This window comes from Tursiops truncatus, chromosome 4, assembly GCF_011762595.2.
Source record: "Tursiops truncatus isolate mTurTru1 chromosome 4, mTurTru1.mat.Y, whole genome shotgun sequence".
Taxonomy (NCBI): Eukaryota; Metazoa; Chordata; class Mammalia; order Artiodactyla; family Delphinidae; genus Tursiops; species Tursiops truncatus.
The window spans coordinates 142496177-142515086 of NC_047037.1; the positions used below are offsets into that span (position 1 = coordinate 142496177).

At 51.1% G+C, this 18910-nt stretch overlaps 1 protein-coding gene and 1 pseudogene across 1 annotated transcript in view; both read right to left on the bottom strand.

The window, feature by feature from the left end:
* Window positions 1–18910, bottom strand: part of TSPEAR (thrombospondin type laminin G domain and EAR repeats) — a 57503-nt gene that overhangs the window by 25275 nt on the left and 13318 nt on the right. Inside the window, exon 2 of the mRNA XM_033856223.2 lies at window positions 11770–11990. Coding sequence (XP_033712114.2) covers window positions 11770–11990 — 221 coding nt within the window. The remainder of the gene's footprint in view (window positions 1–11769; window positions 11991–18910) is intronic.
* LOC117312198 (uncharacterized) lies at window positions 1705–11890 on the bottom strand (annotated as a pseudogene).

The window sequence follows — 18910 nt, forward strand, 5'->3', positions numbered from 1 at the left end:
CCCAGAGCCCTCGCAGCCCAGCCTAGCGTGCCCGAGAGGAGCGTTAATGGGACACGGTCGGACGTGGACTCTGCAATGAAACTTTCTCAAGGAGCAGCGCTCACAGGTGTCTGAGTGAGTCTGGGGCCATGAAAGGGACGCAGGACTGCAGGGTAAATCGGGAGCCGTTTTCATCAACATTTCACCCAAACTCAAGTGCCTTTTGGCACAGGCTGTGCGCCCCACACTCCTTGGCTGGGCAAATTGCCCTTCTTGACCCGAGGTTGCCTCCCTCAGAGGTGATGCCCTGAAGGACGCAGGGACAGGGAGAGGGTCTCCCCTGGAGACCCCGCGTGCGAGCAGTGGAGACGTGCGGACCCCAGCTAACACCCGAAGTCAAGCCCAGGCAACAGTCAGTTTCCCTCGTGGATGAAGAAGGTGTGGTCCTGGGGAGCCCGGAACTGAAAGTCAGCATGGGCTGACTCTGGTGAGGAGGTCGACGCCTGGAGCAGCGATGGTCACGACGGCCCTGGCCACAGCTGTGGGGTTAGACAGCACTGTCTGAGCACCTGTTCTAGGCCAGGCGGGGATCCTCCAAATCACAGAGATAAAAGAGAAAACCCCAAATATGATGAGAGAAAATATAATCAACAGACCGTGTGTTTCGCCGACGCCAAACATGACAGTCCATTTGCTAAGGAGGGAGGAGGCACAGCTAGGATACAACAGTAGAGACAAAACTGAGCGTGAAGCGCTCTGAGCTGAGCGCACAAAAGTGTGTGTGTGTGTGTGTACTGGAAGGGCTCCATGAATTTCAGGAGCCTCAGGGCTTTAGAGCCCACCCACCCTAGACGCGTGCTGGCAGTTTTTAAATGAACAGAATTAATAGCAGCCCCTTCGCCGTGCAGGAAGAAACAGCACGTAGTCTGGAAATGAACCCCCCCAGGGCTGACTCCGGACCCCTCTCCCACCGAACAGTGAAAGACACAGAGCTTCTGGGGGAACATCCGGGATGAAGGCTGATTTGATCTTCTTTCAAATTATTACATCTTTCTCAAGTAAAGAGAACAGCGGTGTATTTTCATATAAGCAAGAGCTTAGAAAGTACTCCACTCACACTTCCCTCTTGAAAAAAAACACTTAAAGAAATAAGACAAATGACCAAGTGATGAAGCAGACAGGAGCACCTGGGGGGCTGGGCTGGCGTCGGTGCAAAGAAGGGGAAACAAGTCGAAATAGCCAGCGAGATGGGTTGTATGTGCAGAGTCTGATCCTTCCTAGGCAGTGACCCCGGTGAGGTTCTAACACTTTATTAATATCAGATGCTCTGTCTGTGTGAGAGCCACCTGGCTGCCGAGCCCTTGAAAAGTGGCCAGTACCACATGTTCACTTTTGGGGGGTTTTTTGTTTGTTTTTTTAAGAGAAGAAATTGTTTTGTTCACTGTTGTATCTCTGGTGCCTAGAACAATTCTTAGTATTGGTACAGAGAAGGGCCCATTTTTATGCAAGAATAACAGAGCATCTTACCACAAGTCATATTCCGAAGTAAACAAAAATGTCCACAGACAAAAGGATCTAAAGCTTTTTGAAAACCCGACATGTGGAAGCATAAGAAATGCAAAGTAGATTATTTTTCTATTCCCACTTTGCTCTGTACAGGTAGGAATGAATTATTATACAATTCTTCAAGGTCCTAAACAACTCAATCAAAATTTACTGCAAAACTCATTTAATCAAAATTTACCATTTAATCAAAATAAAACTCATTTAAGTCATTTTTTTTTTCAAATTTACTTTTCAGAACAGTTGGTCACAATCCCTGAATACAAATGCCTTGATCATTTGGAATATGCTACAAAGGCCGGTGGATGAGCTACAGAAGGAACAATGGGAAAATCAAGAGTCTGGACCACCTCCTACTTGGACCAGCAGTGATGAATCAACAGATGATGACTGTATGCAAATGGAGACAGGATTACTCTCAATTTGATCTTCAACTTGCTGGACATGCACAACTGATTCTCTTCTTTCAATATAACTGATACGATAAGAATATGGCTACATTAACTTACTAAAAGCAACAAGGTACAAAGATAAAGGTATTAATCTCTGGAAGTATTTTGAAAACACTGATAAACACTAAATATTTAATACTAAAACACTGCAAGATCCCCTCAACAATCTCTACCCATTTTCCCAACTTTTTAAAATTTTTGTATTATTTATTGTCACCTCCCCCACCTAGGATGTAAACTCCGTTAGAGAAGAATTTTTCCTGTTGTGTTCAGCCTTCTATCCCCGGTGCCTGAAACAGTGCTTGGTACATAGAAGGTGCTCAATAAATTTGTTAAATCAGGACTTCCCTGGTGGCACAGTGGTTAAGAATCCACCTACCAATGCAGGGAACACGGGTTCGAGCCCTGGTCCAGGGAGATCCCACATGCCATGGATCAACTAAGCCCGTGCACCACAACTACTGAGCCTGCGCTCTAGAGCCCACGAGCCACAACTACTGAAGCCCACGCGCCTAGAGCCCGTGCTCCGCAACAAGAGAAGCCACCGCAATGAGAAGCCTGTGCACCGCAAAGAAGAGTAGCCCCCGCTCGCTGCAACTAGAGAAAGCCTGCGCGCAGCAACGAAGACCCAAAGCAGCCAAAAGTAAATAAATAAATTTATTTTTTTTTAATATGTTAAATCATTAAACAGGAATATTAACTGGGCTTTTAAATTTTAACTAAGATTGAACAAAATGCCTGGACCTCTCTTTTCCTTCCAAAAATCACTTTAGAAAAATATTGAACAAATAGTGAATCTATAAGCGTTTTAAAAGCAGCTCTTAGTAACACGTATTGAAATGGTAACTTTTTGGATATATTGGGTTAAATAAAATATGTTAAATTAATCTCACCTGTTTCTTTTTTCACTTTTAAATGGAGCTATTATAATAGTTAACAGTTACATTTGAGGTCCCCGGCCAAGGCCCTTCTCGCTGGGGAACACCCATGTCCTCCAGGTGATTGCCTGCCCAGCACCGTCCCTGCAGGGCCAGGGTGACTCCCTCCTCCCTGTATTTCCCAAGAGGGCAACCTGCCTTAATATTTGAATTCCTGAGGGGATCGCCCAGTGAGCACCTGCCACTTCCAAATATCCCTCCTCCCCCTTGGCTGTTGGTCCCTGTGATGGTGAGTTTCATGTGTCAACTTGACCAGGTCGTGGTGCCCAGTTGTTTGGGTAAACATGTCTGGATGTCATGACAAGCTCATTTCTTAGGTGAGAGCAATAGTGAAATCAGTGGACTCTGAGGAAAGCAGATTGCCCTCCAAAACATGGGTGGGCCTCACCCAATCAGTTGAAGGCCTTGAGAAAAGACTGAGGTCCCCAGAGGAGGAAGAGACTCCGCCAGCAGACCATCTCTACACTCGAGCTGCAACACCAGCTCTTCCCTGGGAAGCCCGCCCTGCAGATTCTGGACTTGCCAGTCTCCACCATCACGTGAGACGGCTCCTCAAAATAAACGTCTCTGCGTGTGTACACACACGTCTCATTGGTTGTTTCTCTGGAGAACCCTGACTAACACAGGCTCCATCGTCACCGCACATGGCTCTCTCCCTCCTGGCCTCTTCACACAGACAGAAGCACTCACCCTCGTGCCCAGGGCACTGGAGAGCAGCTGGCCCCAGCCTGTCTGAAGCTGTTTCTGGAGTGGGCTTTATGCCTTCAAGGCAGATGCTTTATTAAACGGAGTGTCCCTTGTCTCTAGTAAAGCTCCAAGTCCCCAGTGTGTGAGACCCAGGGCCTGGTTACCTGCCCGCTGCCGTCCTTCACTGGTGGAGGCTGCAGGGGTCTCCAGGTGAGCAGGAATCTCTGGGCTGGAGGCTGCAGGGGACCTGCTAGCACAGGACGCCCAGGCAGAGTGTGGGAGGGCCTGTCTGGCCCTGCCCAATGGTCCTACTGCCCTGGACGCAGCTCAAGGCCACACTCCACATCAAAGCTCTTCCCTAGGGTTTGCACAGATATGCACTCGGTCTCGGAGAGGGCCTGACAATGACTTTATTTGTTAACAGACCGGCCCCTCACATAGGGCAGAACAAAGTCCACGATCTGACAAGGATGGAGAGGAGGACGCTGCTGAGACTTAGGGTCTAGAGGAAGCCAGGAGCCAGTCCAGGGAGCCAGCTGGGCAGTGAGGACTCAGCCCAGGCTGTGGAAGTGGGTGGTTCTGGGGCAGAAGGAGATCCCAGACTGGGCTCAACGCTGCAGAGATTTCAGATGGAATTCAGGGTTGGCCCTAGGAGTAGCTGGCAATGTGCCCAGTCGGCAGCAGACTGAGGCGGGGACGCAGCAGGCAGGGCGGGAGCACGCGGGGCGGCAGAGCAGGGACACGGAGGAGGAGGGTCTGCGGCAGGACGAGGGGCAGGGGGTGGGCTGGCAGCATGAGGGGGCTGAGCAGGGGGCGGCCTCACAGCACACGGGCTCGCAGCACGCAGGTGTGCAGCAGACAGGCTTGCAGCAGACAGGTGTGCAGCACGCAGGCTTGCAGCAGACGGGCACACGGCAGGCCTGCTGGCAGGGGGAGCAGGTGCAGCAGGGGACTCGCAGCTAGACTGCCGGCGGCACGAGGCCGTGCAGGGGCCGGTGCAGGCTGGTTGGCAGCAGGGGCTGGACACGCAGCTCACTGGGGTGCAGACGAGGGTCAGGCAGGGGGCCGGGGTGCAGCCGCTGGGGGCATGGCAGGGGGGCTCGCAGCAGCTCTCTGGGCAGTCGTCCACCTGCCAGCAGGAGCCGGTGCAGGAGTCACAGGGACCAGGCAGGCAGAGCCGCTGCCGTAGCTCAGGGCGCTGGAGCACACGGACAGGGTGGACACGGCCATGGTGGGGGCGGTGGCTGGAGGAGGGTGAGAGAGAGAGAGAGAGAGAGTGTGTGTGTGTGTGAGTGAGGTGCTCAGGGCTGTCCAGCTTTATAGCCGTCCTCTGTGTTGTGTGTTGGCATGGCAGCAACTTGGTGAAGCCTTTCCTTCCTTGTTAGTGTCCTGCTCTGTTTTGCAGCTGTCTGTTCTTTCCTTCCTTGTCTGTGTCCTGCCCTGTTCTGGCAGCTGTCTGTAAATGCCTTTCCTTCCTTGTTAGTGTCCTGCCCTGTTCTGGCAGCTGTCTGTAAATGCCTTTCCTTCCTTGTTTGTGTCCTGCTCTGTTCTGGCAGCTGGCAGCTGTCTGTAAATGCCTTTGGCTGGTGAGGCTCCTGGGTGGAGGTGGGGCTCTCCGGACCTGCGTCTGTCTCCAGAGGATAGACAGTAGGAATCTTTTTGATGTTTTTGCAGGGACAGTAGCAGTCAGGTGACTCTCGTTAGTGACAGCCCTCTGCTGCACTGGGGGCAGGGGCTGTTCTTGTAAACAAAACTCCTGCTCCAAAGGAAGGGACAAGCAGGAACAATCCCAGAATCTGGGCTTTGAGGCGAGGGAGGTGTTTTCAGGTGTGGACAGGTCTGGCCATGCCCCACTGGCCTGGCCACAGGGTGGGATGCACTTGGTGAGCAGATGCTGCTGATTGTGGAGGGAGGTGAGGGGGCCTGTGTCCACTAGGAGTGAGCCCTGGGGCAGGTGTGAGGACAGGTGTCCTCCTGGGGCAGAGACTGGCTCACAGAGAGGGGCAGGGATGCAGACGCAGGCTAGCGCAAAGAGAATGACCGTGGGGGCAAATGCCTTTCGCTTCATTGCGGCTTGAACGTCTATAGAACCTCCCCTGATAGAGTCTTAATGCTCACACCTTCCTCCTATTCTACAATATCAGGGGCTCCAGACAACATCAGGGGTTCCTACAGCCCCTGGGTGCAAATTAGGACAAGATCTCCTCCCTCAAGCACTCCCCCTCACAGGCAGAAGGATGTGGTGGCTGTGACCTGACCCTCTGTTGTCAGTTCCTGGAGTCTCTGTCATAATATACGTTCAGTAGCAGAGCCTTGTTGTCCATGGGGCCTTGTCCACAGACACCTGCACCGTGTGTAGCAGCCCATGCCCCAGTGCTCAGTCTGTACCTGGGACCTAGTGACCTCTGGCCGTGGTCCCTCGTGTCCTCACTCTTCAGCCACTGTACTGTCCCAGGTCTCTGAGGGGCAAGGGCAGGGCCCTTGGTGATGTGCTCAGCTGTAGGCCTCTGCAAGAGTAGCCAGGGCTCCATCGGGGACTTGTTGGGGGTCAGTGGGCTTCAGGGTGAGGCTGATGGGTGGGGCTGGGAACTCTGCTGGAGGACCACATGGCAGTCAGACTGCAATGGAAAGATATTACCTCAAAGAAATAACAGCTTAAAACTGTCAGAGTGAAAAACTCTAATCTACACATCCAGGAAGCTTGATGAACTTCAATCTTTTCAACACAAAAGATTCACAAACAGGCATGTCATACTAAATATGCTAAACGTCAAAGACAAGGAGGAAATATCAAAAGCAGCAGGAGAAAAATGCTGAGTCACTCACAAGGGAAGCCCAGTAAGATTAACAGCTGACTTTCCATCAGAAACGGTGGAGACCAGAGGCAGTGGGACCATGTACTCAAAATGCTCAAAGTAAAAATTGTCAATCAAGAATCCTATATGCAAAAAAGCTATTTTTCAAAATGGAGGAAAAATATATTCTCAGATAAATAAAAACTGAGAGAATCTGATATTAGGAGACTCATCGTATTAGACATACTAAATGGAGTTCTTTAGGCTAAAAGCAAGTAACCCCAGACAGAAATTCCAACCCACAGGGAAAAAAAAGATGCCAGTAAAGTTAATTATGTAATTAGAAAAGACAATACAAATGCATATTTTTTTCTTGTTTCTTCTCTTACTTGATTTAACACAATTTATAAAACAATATATTATAAAGCATATTGTATAAAACAATATGTATACAATGTATTTTGGGACCTATAGTCTAGAAATTCAATATATTTGACAACATCAGCACAAAGGAGGTACATGGGAGCAAAACTGTACTGGGCAAAGGAAATTACAGCAGATGAGAACTCAGATCCACAGGAAAAAGTGAAGAGAACCAGAAATGATAAAAAGGCTAGGATAACAAAGGTTTTGCATTCCTTTCTTCTCTAAGCTTCTTAAAAATCATAAAAGTATACTAAGTAATAATTATAACAATATATTCTTGGAATTTTAACATTTTAAGATGAAATATTGTAACAGGAAGGACAAAAAAGACAGGAAGGGATAGAGTTACATATAAAAATGAGCAGTGTTTTTATATATACCTGGAATTGAATTGGTATAAATTGGAAGTTGATTCTGATAAGTTAACATAAGTACATGATAGACCCTAGAGCAAAGGGAAACTTAAAAATATATGATGAAAAAATCATTAAAGAAATAATATTGCTACATTGGAAAGTATTTACTAAAAGCAAAAGAAAGCAGTAGAAAAGGAATAAAGGAACACAATTACAAGAAAGACATGAGAAATAGGAAACGGAAAAGTGAACTAGCAGACATCAGTCCGACCACAGTTGATGCTCATTATTGTTATAGAAAGTCACTGTGAACACTGGATTAGCAAGTACTCAGCCATTGCTTCTAGGGGAAATAAAGATTTAGGTTCCTGTGAGCCTCTAGCCTCATTTTCATCAGCTAATCAATACATAACCTTGTGTTATGTGAGTTTTCCTTTACTCTCATGAAGAAGCTTCTGACACCAGGTGTGTGGGTCTTCACCCACCCCAACAAGTTCTCTGACACCATAGGAGTGTCCTACAAGTCAGTTCAGTTCTGACCCTAACCAGAGTCAACACAGACCCCACAGGTTAGGTTTCAGTTGCACAATACTGCCCCCGGCTTCAGATGCCAATTACAAGTAGCAGGCGCCCGGGTGACCCACAACTTCTGTCTGACTTGGCTACAGATTGGAGGTTCCCATGACTCCTTGAATAAGTTGCTAGAGCAGAACCCAGAAAAACAGTTTACTTATTATTGCTGATTTTTTACAAAGGATATTTTAAAGGATGCAGACCAACAGCCACATGAAGATACAGAGGGTGAGTTCTGGAAGGGTTCTGAGTGCAGGAGCTTCTGTTTCCATGGAGTTGGTGTGTTTCACCCTCCTGGCATGTGGACGTGTTCAACAACCCAGGTGTTCTCCAAACCCTGTACTTTGGGGATTTTTATGGAGGCTTCATCTTGTAGGCATTGATTAACTCAATTTCTAGCCCCTCTCCCCTTTCTGGAGAATAGGAGATGGGGCTGAAAGTACCAAGCTACAAATCAAGGCTTGGTCTTTCTGGTGACCCTCTCCCATCCAGGAGCCCACCAAGAGTTGCCTTATTAGAATAAAAGACAACTCCTATCCCGGGAAATTCCAAGGGATTAGGAGATCTGTGTCAGAAACCAGGGTCAAATACCAAATATTAGCCAGGGTTAGATAGAGAGATAGATAGATTTAGATAGATATGGTATTATTTCACAATGTATGTTTAATATTTATTGTTGATTCATCAGCACTGAACTCACTTCCAACAGCAACATAATTCATGCCTGAATGGCACTTATCTGATGCACGTATTTTCTTCCTAATGCACACCACAGCTTTCTTGCACTTAGGAACACTAGACAGCACTTCAGCACTATGTTTGGGAGCCATTTCAAGCAGCAAGGTCACCAGTGAAAAGCACAAAAATGTGAAGAACGTAGCTCTAAATGACAGCAAAAGGGCACTTGTTTACAGTATGAGCTGAAGCAAGAAGGCAGAGCATTGCCTTGTCATCCTCAGCTGGGAACACGCATGTTGTTCCCATGATATCAAATGTTTTGCAGCTCTATGCATGTACATGAATGACTTTGGAAGTGCCAAAAGTATTGATTTGGGGGTTACAAATCAATTTTAGAAAGTAGGTGAATTTGCAAATACAAAATCTGTGAATAATGAGGATCAACTATATATCAGTAATAACATAAAAGCAAATAACGCAATCAAAAGGCAGAGATTGTTAGACTGCATAAACAAACATGATTCAACTATATGCTCTCTGCATGAGACATACTTTAGATTCAAAGATAGAAATAGATTGACAGTAAAAGGATAGAAAAAGATACATCATGCAAACAGCAACCACAAGGAGATATTAATATTTTACTAATATCAGATAAAATAGACTTTAAACAAAAATTGTAACTAGAGACAGGCATTTTATAATAATAAAAAGTCAATCCATCAGGAATATATAACAATTATAAACATACATGCAAATAATAACAGAGCTTCAAAATACATAAAGTTAAAACTGACAGAAACGAGGGGAAAAATAGTTCAACAATGTTAGTTGAAAACTGTAAAGTACCAATTTCAATAATGTATAGAACGACTAGAGAGAAGATCAAAATGGAAACATCAGACTTGAACAGCACAATAAGCCAACAAGACCTAACAGACATCTGTAGAACGCCCTACCCAACAGCAGCAGAATATACATTCTACAGAAACACACATGGAACATTCTCTAGGGGAGAACATATGCTAGGACAGACAACAAACCTCAATAAGTTAAAAAGACAGAAATAACACAAAGTATGTTTTCTGACCACAATGGAGTGAAATTAGAAATTAATAATTGAAGAAAGTGGGACGTTCATGAATATGTGGAAACTAAACAATACACACCTAAATAACCAGAGGGTCAAAGAAGAAACCAAAAAGGAAATAATAAAATACTTTAAGATGAGTGAAAACAAAGATCAAAATACCAAAACTTATGGGATGCAGCTAAAGCACTTCTTAGAGGGAAATTTATAGCTGTAAGTACCTATATTAAGAAAGAAGAAAGATCTCAACTCAAACCTAACCTTCCACTCTAATTAATGGACCAAAGACCTAAATATAAGAGCTAATTCTATAAAGCTCTTGGAAGAAAACTTTGGGATAAATCTTTATGACCTCAGATTTGGCACTGGATTCTAAGATATGGCACTAAAAGTATAAGCAAGAAAAGAAAACATAGGTAAATATGACTTCATCAAAATTAAAAAGTTTTGTGCTTCAAAGGACACCATCAAAAAAGTGAAAAGACAACCCATATAATGGGAGAAAATATTTGAAAATCCTATATATGATAGGGCACTTATATCTAGAATACATAAGGAACTCATAACACAACAATTAAAAAGGCAAATAATCCAATTAAAAACTAGGCAGAGGACTTGATTAGACATTTCTCCAAAGAAGAGACGTAAGTGGCCGATACACACATGAAAAAATACACACCATCATTATTCATCAGGGAAATGCAAGTCAAAGCCACAATGAAATACTGCTTCAGGCCCACACGGGTCGCTAGAATCGAGAAGTCAGATAATAACAAGTGTCGGTGAGGCTGTGGAGAAGTTGCGACCCTCATCCAGTGCTGGTGGGAATATCAGATGGTGCAGCTACCTTGGGGAAACAGTCCGGCAGTTTCTAAAACGTTAATCATAATGTTACCCTAAGACTCAGCAATTCCACTCCTAAGTATATACCCAAGAGAAATGAAAACACATGCCCCTACAAAAATGGGTACATGAATGTTTATAGCAGCATTATTCATAATAACCAAAAGGTAGAAACAAGCCAAATGTCCATCAGCGATGAATGGGGTGATCAAAATGTGCTCTATACACACAGTCAAATAGGACGTGGCCATAAAAAGGAACGAAGCGCTGATACACGCCTCATCACGGGTGAACCCTGAACACGTACTACGTAAGCTAGTTACAAAGATCATATATTACAGTATATGATTCCATTTATATGAAATGTCCACAGTAGGCAAACCCGCAGATACAGAAAGTCAATGAGTTGCTGCTTAGTGCTGGGGGTAGGGAGTGGGGTCGTGGGGGGGGAGCCAGAGGGCTTGGGGCTTCTCTCCGAGGTGATGAGCGTGAGTTACAACGTGCTGTGGTGAGGGCTGCACTGAGCCGCTGACTGCACCATACACTGCTGAATTGCGCACCTCAGACGTGTGAATCATATCTCAGAGAGCCTGTTAGAAAGTTACTGAGCATGACAGTAAATAAAGAGATGGAGCTGACGGCGAGCCAGCCCCCCAGGGGACCCACAGGTTGGAGGCTTGTTCTAGAAAGCAGGTGACAAGCCAGACTTTCACCTGAGAACTGGAATCCACATGAAAAACAAGAGGAAAATGGAAATCACAGAACTGAAAATGCAATGGCTGCAGCTGAAAGCCCAGCAGCTGTGGGTTTGAGAGCAGATTGTTCAGAACGATGAGCCCCCGGGGGGTATCAGGATGGAATCACAGTCGACAGAAAACCAGCTGGGAGAACCTTGGCTGCGAGAGAATCGGGGATGCTGGCTCAGAATGGGAAGGATTGGTCACACGCCCAGGAAGTGCCTTGTCCTGGACCCTGGGGAAACCTCCAGGGGCGCTTCCACCCTAGCCGGGGACGGTGGGAATGTTAGCTGGATCTGCGGAGGATGGGACTGCAAGTCACAGGTAAACAGACCCCAAAAGGGTATGTTTTTGTTATTTTGTTTACATTTCCTGCTAAAGGATGTCAAACTAAAAACTCCGAGCCTTATCCCTAGCCTTTGACAGCTTAGCACACCAGAAAATTATAATTGCTGTACGGACTCCTAACAAATGGTCACACAGGCTCTGCCTGCATACTCACAGTGATGGGGACCTCACTACCTATCAAGGCCGGCCACTCTTGACCTCTTGACCGGATCAGTCATGCCCTTCACACGCTCTGGCATTGAGAACGTGCAAAGGTACGGGAAGGGGGGGCCATTCTACAGGAAGAGTGGGAAGTGTCACTGACCTTAGCGGGGAGACTGGGAACTTTCAAGGTTACGACGATGGAAAATTCTTCCGGGAAGAGGTCGCATCTGAAGAAAATCCTTGACGCAGGAAAGCTCAGGTCGTGGGGGGCAGTGGCTGAGAGCTGAAGTCCTCGCGCACCTTGGACCTGTGTCACCGTGACCCCGACCGCAGTGCCATCAGGAGGGACCGCCTCTGCCAGGATGTCCAGGGGCCGCAGGTCTGTGTCAAGGAAATCACACGTGGGTTATGCCAGGGCGTTTACGGGCGCACCCAGGTGTGGGTGTCCAGGCTCTGGTCTCAGTGTCCTGCAGGGTCCTCGAAGGAGCCCTGTGAGCAGGACGTCACGATTATCCCGTGTGGACTGAGAATGTCTCCTGACACATCGGAAAACAAAGGATGTTTCAGCCGTCAAGCCATCACATTACAGCCGCCCCCAGCATGCACCCTGAGGAGACTCAGGACGGGAAAACACAGGATGCTGGCCCCAGGTAGCTGAGGCGCACATCAAAGGAATGATTTCAGGGCTTCCCTGGTGGCGCCGTAGTTGAGAGTCCGCCTGCCGATGCAGGGGACGCGGGTTCGTGCCCCGGTCCGGGAAGATCCCACATGCCGCGGAGCGGCTGGGCCCGTGAGCCATGGCCTCTGAGCCTGCATGTCTGGAGCCTGTGCTCCACAACGGGAGAGGCCACAACAGTGAGAGGCCCGCGTACCGCAAAAAAAAAAAAAAAGGAATGATTTCAGTGAGCCCGGACTCTTGCATCTTCCCAGACACAGAAACACGCTGAATTCCTTAACTTGAGTATCTGGTTTTCTTTCATTAACAGCATTCTTTTGATGGTCTGACTACCTGGTTTTTTTACAAAACTCCTCTGTATCCTGGCTCCGCCCTGACCTCGGAGCCGTCCCTCAGAGCCATCTGAGATGCTGTGTCCTGGTTAAGTCCTCAGTTTTGTCCACTGAATAAACCATAACTCTCAACTTTTCGGTTGTGCATTTTTTTCAGTCGACGCCCGTCTATCCTGTGAGCAAGCGGGGGCACCAGGGGTTCACGACCCGCCCGGGTCCGCCGTGGCCCCTCCTCCCCACCCTTCCACCCCGGCCCCCTGGGTTTTGCTGCCATTTCCAAGTCAACCACCAGGCGCTGTGCCGGGTGTGCTGGGGCACAGGGAAGCCCCCACCCGGCCCCAGGGAGCCCGTGGTCCTGGGAGACAGGCTCGCGCACGGAAAGCGTCCAGGGTCTGAGACAAGGCAGGCACGGCATCCCCGAGCCCCCGGCTGAGCCGTCTGCGACACGGTCCCAGTGGTGCCGTCGGAGGGCAGGGCCCCCGACAGGACCCGGACGCCGCCCTGGCCTGGGCACTGCCTTCCGCACACGTTGTAGAGGAGCAGACCGGCTCCTGCTCCGCAGTTCAAGGTCATCAGAAACAAAACGCACCTGAGCCCAGATGATAGGAAGGGAGAGCGGGCAGCGCAGGGAGCACCTGTGACCAGAGGCGGAAACGCACCTGAGCCCAGATGATAGGAAGGGAGAGCGGGCAGCGCAGGGAGCGCCTGTGACTAGTGGCGGGGTTCCAGACGGCCCACCCGGCCCCGCAGTGGAGGGAAGTGCTGGCTCGGAGCAGAGCCCACGGCTGCCCCTTGGACCCTTCCAGACTCGGCCAGCATGTGTCAGGCTGTGGCCTGGGACAAATGACAGGCATGTGCGAATGAAACAGCCGTTCCCCAGAGCCGTCTCCCTCGGGGTCTGGCGGTCCTGCTAAGGGGTCTGAGCCTGACACAGGGGTGCTGGCCCTGGAGCCAGCGGTCAGTGCACCACGGGGATCAGTCAGCAAGTCAGCGGGGCTGCGGCCATGAGAGCAGAGGACGCCCCCTCTGCGCTCCCCCCGCGCTCGGGCCTGGCCCCCACCCTTGCCGGGGCTGCCCCTTCCCCCGTCCAGGGACTCCCAGCGGCCAGAGGGCGACCAGTGCGGCACCGAGGGGAGAGTGCGGGGGGAGCAGGGGCGTCACAGACGGGGGCAGGTGAGGTGGAAGACAGGAGCTCATCTTCTCCATTAGTCAAGGGAATTTAGGAAACAAGAGGTCTCTCCGAACCCGTTCAGAGGAAAGACACCGAGCTCACAGAAGAGAGGAGGAGAGAGCAATTCAAAGTGAGAGCGTGAAACCTGGAAGGAGAGGTCAGTGATGAGAGGGGCCAGAGCAACACACTGTGGGGGAAAGGGCGAGAGGACAGAGGACTCGTATCCAGGACACCAGGGATTCTTACCAACACGGGAAAGAGGATGCGCTGTGCACGCAAGGAACTGGGCTCCTGAACCCAGACCACTCGCTGCCCCGCCCCAGCGCTCAACATGGTACAGAGTCTGGGACCATCAAGCCGGGACACAGTCAGGGACGCTGACGTCCTCCTGCAAAGGGGCATCCTCATGTGCCCGGAGGCACCCACGGGGTGTGGACACGCCCGAGAGTGCGGGGACCAAGGGCAGGCTGGACGGCGGTGGGCGGCCTGGCCGCGTGCAGACCTGGACTCCGGCCCGAGGCTCATGCCAGCCTGGGGGGACAGCGAGACCGAGGGATGTGGCGGCCGGAGCAGTGTCTGGGAGGACGGGCGTGCGAGGCCCTCTGGGGGATGTGGTGAGGGAGGGTCAGCAGCTGCTCTGTGACGGGAGGGCAGGGCACTGTTGTCATTTACGCCACTGAAAGCGAGAACAGCCTGGGAGGAAAGAGCATCGTTCCTGGGAAAGCACCTGTGTGTAAACTGAGGCGCTCGCAGCTCGGCGCTCTGATGTACTCCAACATCAAGGGCGGCGGCCACCCCGAGGCTGCTGTGTGTGTCGGGGACGGGGTCCCAGAGAGACGCCAGGGAGGAGTCTGGCATCTCAGGGGTGGAGGGGTGTCCGTGTTCTGGGGGACGGACCCTGACCCCAGCCTCGGGCTGCCCAGGCCGGGGGTCAGATTCCACATCCTGGGTGGTTGTGCCTGGCTGGGGTCCCTGGGGAGCACGGGGCTCTAAGTAAACACTGTGCATCCTAAATTCACCCACAAACTGAGACACAGGGTACGTGGGCCCTGTCTGGCAGTGGCTCGCCGTCGTGGTTTTAGCTGTGGCCCCACCAGCGTCCGGCCCCTCCTTCAGGAAACGTGGGCCCTCCACCAGGCAGGCCGCTCGGCTTCCAGGACGTGCCTCAGCCCGGCCAAGCCCCAGGCACCGGCAACTGGGGGGACCCGAACTCGGCTAATCTCAGTGCGAGTCTGTCCCTCCATTGTTTAACTGAAACAGCCTCTTCCTGGTCCCCCCCCCCCCGCCCCCCAGAACCCATGCAGGCCCGAGCGGCCTGTGGCCTGGCAGGTACTCATCCACACGGGCTCTCTCCACCTGAGCCTGGTCCACACACCCACACACCTGCCGAGGGTTCTCCAGGTTAACAGAGACAGTGCGTTCGTGCCTTCCCGGGAAAGCCCCGCTGGATGCAGGAATGAGTGAGTGACCGAGTTCACAAAGGTCAGTGCCACCTCGGGACGTCCAGATGCCTGAGTGATAGACTCCAGCAAGTTAACCGATGGGACATGTACACTGGCACCTGCTGGACTCATGCTGACGGGCTGGACAGACAGACAGACAATGGCCGAGCCGTGGACGCCTGGCCACAGAAGCCTGACCCACAACCTCGGTCGCTGCTGCCTGGAATGGCCAGAATGTGGCCGGTGACCAGCAGCTTCCCTAACTTTTGTCCCCACGTCCAGTTCAGGACCCCACGGAGAAAACCGGATCTGCTCCCTAACCAGGCACATGGGGCGCCGCTGCTGGTCCAGCCCCAGCTTCCCTCGCCGACAGCCTCCATCAGGCCGCACCCGGGCCTCCCTCTCTCCACTCTAAGCTGTGTCTGCCTGAGCCCCTGCCACGCCCAGGTGACGCTGGTGGGCCCCTGCCAGAGCCGGCGGGATAAACAGCCGGGCTTGCACTCATTTGCATGGTCTTCGTCTGTTCCACAAAGGCTTCTTGAAATGCCAGTTTCCAAAATAAAGAGTCGTTGCCCTGTGGTGCCTATAATTTAGCAGAGAGACTGTGGCGGCCACAGGGAGATGAACTCAAAGCTGGCTACCAGCAGGGCCCTGACCTGGACCTCAGCATCGTAAGATCTGGCCCACGACTGACTCACTGCACCTCTCTGAGCCTCAGTTTCCTCATCTGTAAAATGGGAGGGTGGCGACTGTCCGTGTCAGGGGCTCAGCTGAGCTGGAGAAAGAGCTGAGCCGCCAGGTGTCGGAGGAGCCGATCACAGCAACAGGCAAAGCGGGAGGAGAGTGAAGACTTTAACCCTGTACTGCGACAGTGTCAGCAAGACCCCCCACCCCCCGGAAGGGCACCAACGGGCGTGCCAGGGAGCCCAGGACAAAGCCACCTGCAGTCTGATGAGCCCTGGGGCCAGGGAGGGAGCGGGAGGAAGGGCCACGAGTGGGAAAGCACTGGGGCGTGGGCCAGAGTGGGCAAAGTGTCTTCACAGGAGGCCTCAAAGGAGGCCGGGGGTGCAGATGTGCGTGTGAGTGTGGCCGTGGCCGGTGAGGCTGTGCCCCAGGTCTGGGGGGAGTGGGCAGCGTCCTTGTGAGGCCTGTGGTTGGCCTGCGAGATCTCTCAAAGCAGTTCTGGCCAGAAGCCAGGCTCCTCGTGCCTTGGAAAAGTCCCCTGGGGAGGCCCCCGTGCTGGGGGCCGTGAAGACCGGGGTTATTTGGTGAAGGGGCAACTGCCTTATGCTGGATGCACGGGTATGAGCCACAGGCCTGCAGCCAGGTGGACACCTGGCCAGCTTCAGACAGTCTCTGAGATGGGCCCCTCCACTGGGGGTGGGGAGGGAGGGAAACGAGATGACCAATAAGATCCTCTTTCCTCTGTGGATTTCGTTCAGTTCATTGGGTGCCCAGGGACCAGGACAATTCATTTCTAAGAACTTAGGTGAGGCTACTATTAGGTGTGCCCTGCGGGACAGTGGGACTGATGACACTGCCATTGTGACAGAAGAGTCCGGTTTGGGCCCAAGAAGAGGCAGATGGACCAGTGATGGGGAGGCCCAAGGGCTCAGAGACCCACGCAAGCGGGGACGACACACGGTCCGGGCTCCACGCAAATCCGCGGAGGGTGGACTGATCAGTGGGTGGTGGTGGGAAAGCTGGGCTTTGGTGGGGGGAGAAGCCAGGCCCGATTCCTCCCTGAACAGGACACAGGTCATCAACTCCAGGTGGGGTGGAAAGTGGGACTTCCATGTCAGAGGGAGAAGTTGAGGGCTCTCTTTGCGACCTGGGGTTAAGGAGGATTTCTCAACACTGCACACAAACCATCAGAAAGAAGCTGGTCCGTTTGCTCACATCAAAACAAGGATTTCCACTCAATAAAGGACACCACGGGCCATGCTGTTGTCACGGGACAGAGCAGGAAGGGGGTTTGCCGTTCTTAAAACAGACAAGGGGTGAACACACAGAAGGAACAAGGCACCCAGGACACCAGCAAGGAAAACATAAGAACAATCCTTACCCCAAAGGCAGGCAACCTAAGAAAGAAACAACTCAAATATGATGAAATCTAAGTCAATATAGTCAGTGTAAATTAAACAGTGGCAAGGTATCACTTTTCTCCTATTACACTGGTTAAAAAAGGAAACAGGAAAAAATATAAAGATGGAGCACAGAAGCAACCTAAATGTCCATCGACAGGTGAGTGGATGAAAAAATATAGACAATGGAATACTACTCGGCCATAAAAAAGGACGAAATAATGCCATTTGCAGCAACATGGACGGACCTAGAGATGATCACACTAAGTGAAGTCAGTCACACAGAGAAAGACAAATATCATGTGATATCACCTATATGTGGAATCTAAAATATGACACCGATGAACGTATCTACAAAACGAAACAGACTCAGACATAGAGAACAGACTTGTGGTTGCCACGGGGGAGGGGGTGGGGGAGGGAGGGACTGGCAGTTTGGGCTCAGCAGATGCAAACTAGTATATATAGAATGGATACACACCAAGGTCCTACGGTAGAGCACAGGGAACTATATTCTATATCCTGTGATAAACTGTAATGGAGAATAATATGAGGAAGAATATATATATGTATATAACCGACTCACTTTGCTGTACAGCAGAAATTAACACATTGTAAATCAACTAGGCTCCAATTAAAAAAAAAAGATGGAGCACAAAGGGGCAATTGGCCCGTCCCTGTTGTGTGTTTAAATCTGCTTTTCTTCACTTGTTTTAAAGGACGTCAAGGAACGTGGAGTGAGGCAGGGCTGCTGGGCTTCGAACGGGACCTGGGCTCTCTAGGCTGGAGCGTGAGATGTCCCTGGGGTATCCAGAGCCTAGAAAGCCAAAGGCCACATAGTGACCAGGCCATGGAAGCTACAGGGGAGGCACCGAAAGAGCAGGACACCGGCGATGAGCAGTAGACGTGACACAGCCCCCTGGGCGGCTCAGGCCGCACACACATCCACGCTTCCAAATCCACACACGTCCCCTCCCTCACTCATCCTCCAGAGTCTGTGTTAGCCCCTGGGAATGCCTGACCTTGTCCAGTGGGCCAAGCAGAGTGCAGAGCGACGGCCGCGGCCTTTGCACCCAGCTCCCCCGGAACCCGCTGTTTCCCACGGCAGCCTCTGTGTTGACCTCTCGGAGGCTGGTCCCCCCTTTCTTGGGGGGCTGTGGGAGGGGTTGGGGATATTGCCAGGCAGACAGGAGCTGCTCCCTGAATGGGATTGCCTCACAGGGACTGGGAGAGGGACTGCCCACCCCTCATGGTGCGGTCAGCCCTGCGCCGGGCCACTTTGTGGGTCAGTTTGTAACTTCCCCCCTGAATTTGTGAGAGCATCTGTGTCTGCCTGCAAGAGGGCAGCTGCCAGGGTTGCCAAGTAGGTCTCCTGAGTGAGATCCACGCGGCTGGTAAACAGCTGACGTGAATTCACTTCACATAAACAGGCAACAGTGCGTCCAGGACGCCTTAGTCAGCTGACGCAGAGAAGTCCGCACGCGGAGCAGAACCAGTCCATCTCCAGGCCCAAGCTTGCCAGCTCCAAACCCGAACCTTCCTCAAACGTTCTCCGTTGGGTCCAGCAGCCGCATGGCCTCACCAGGCACATGGACA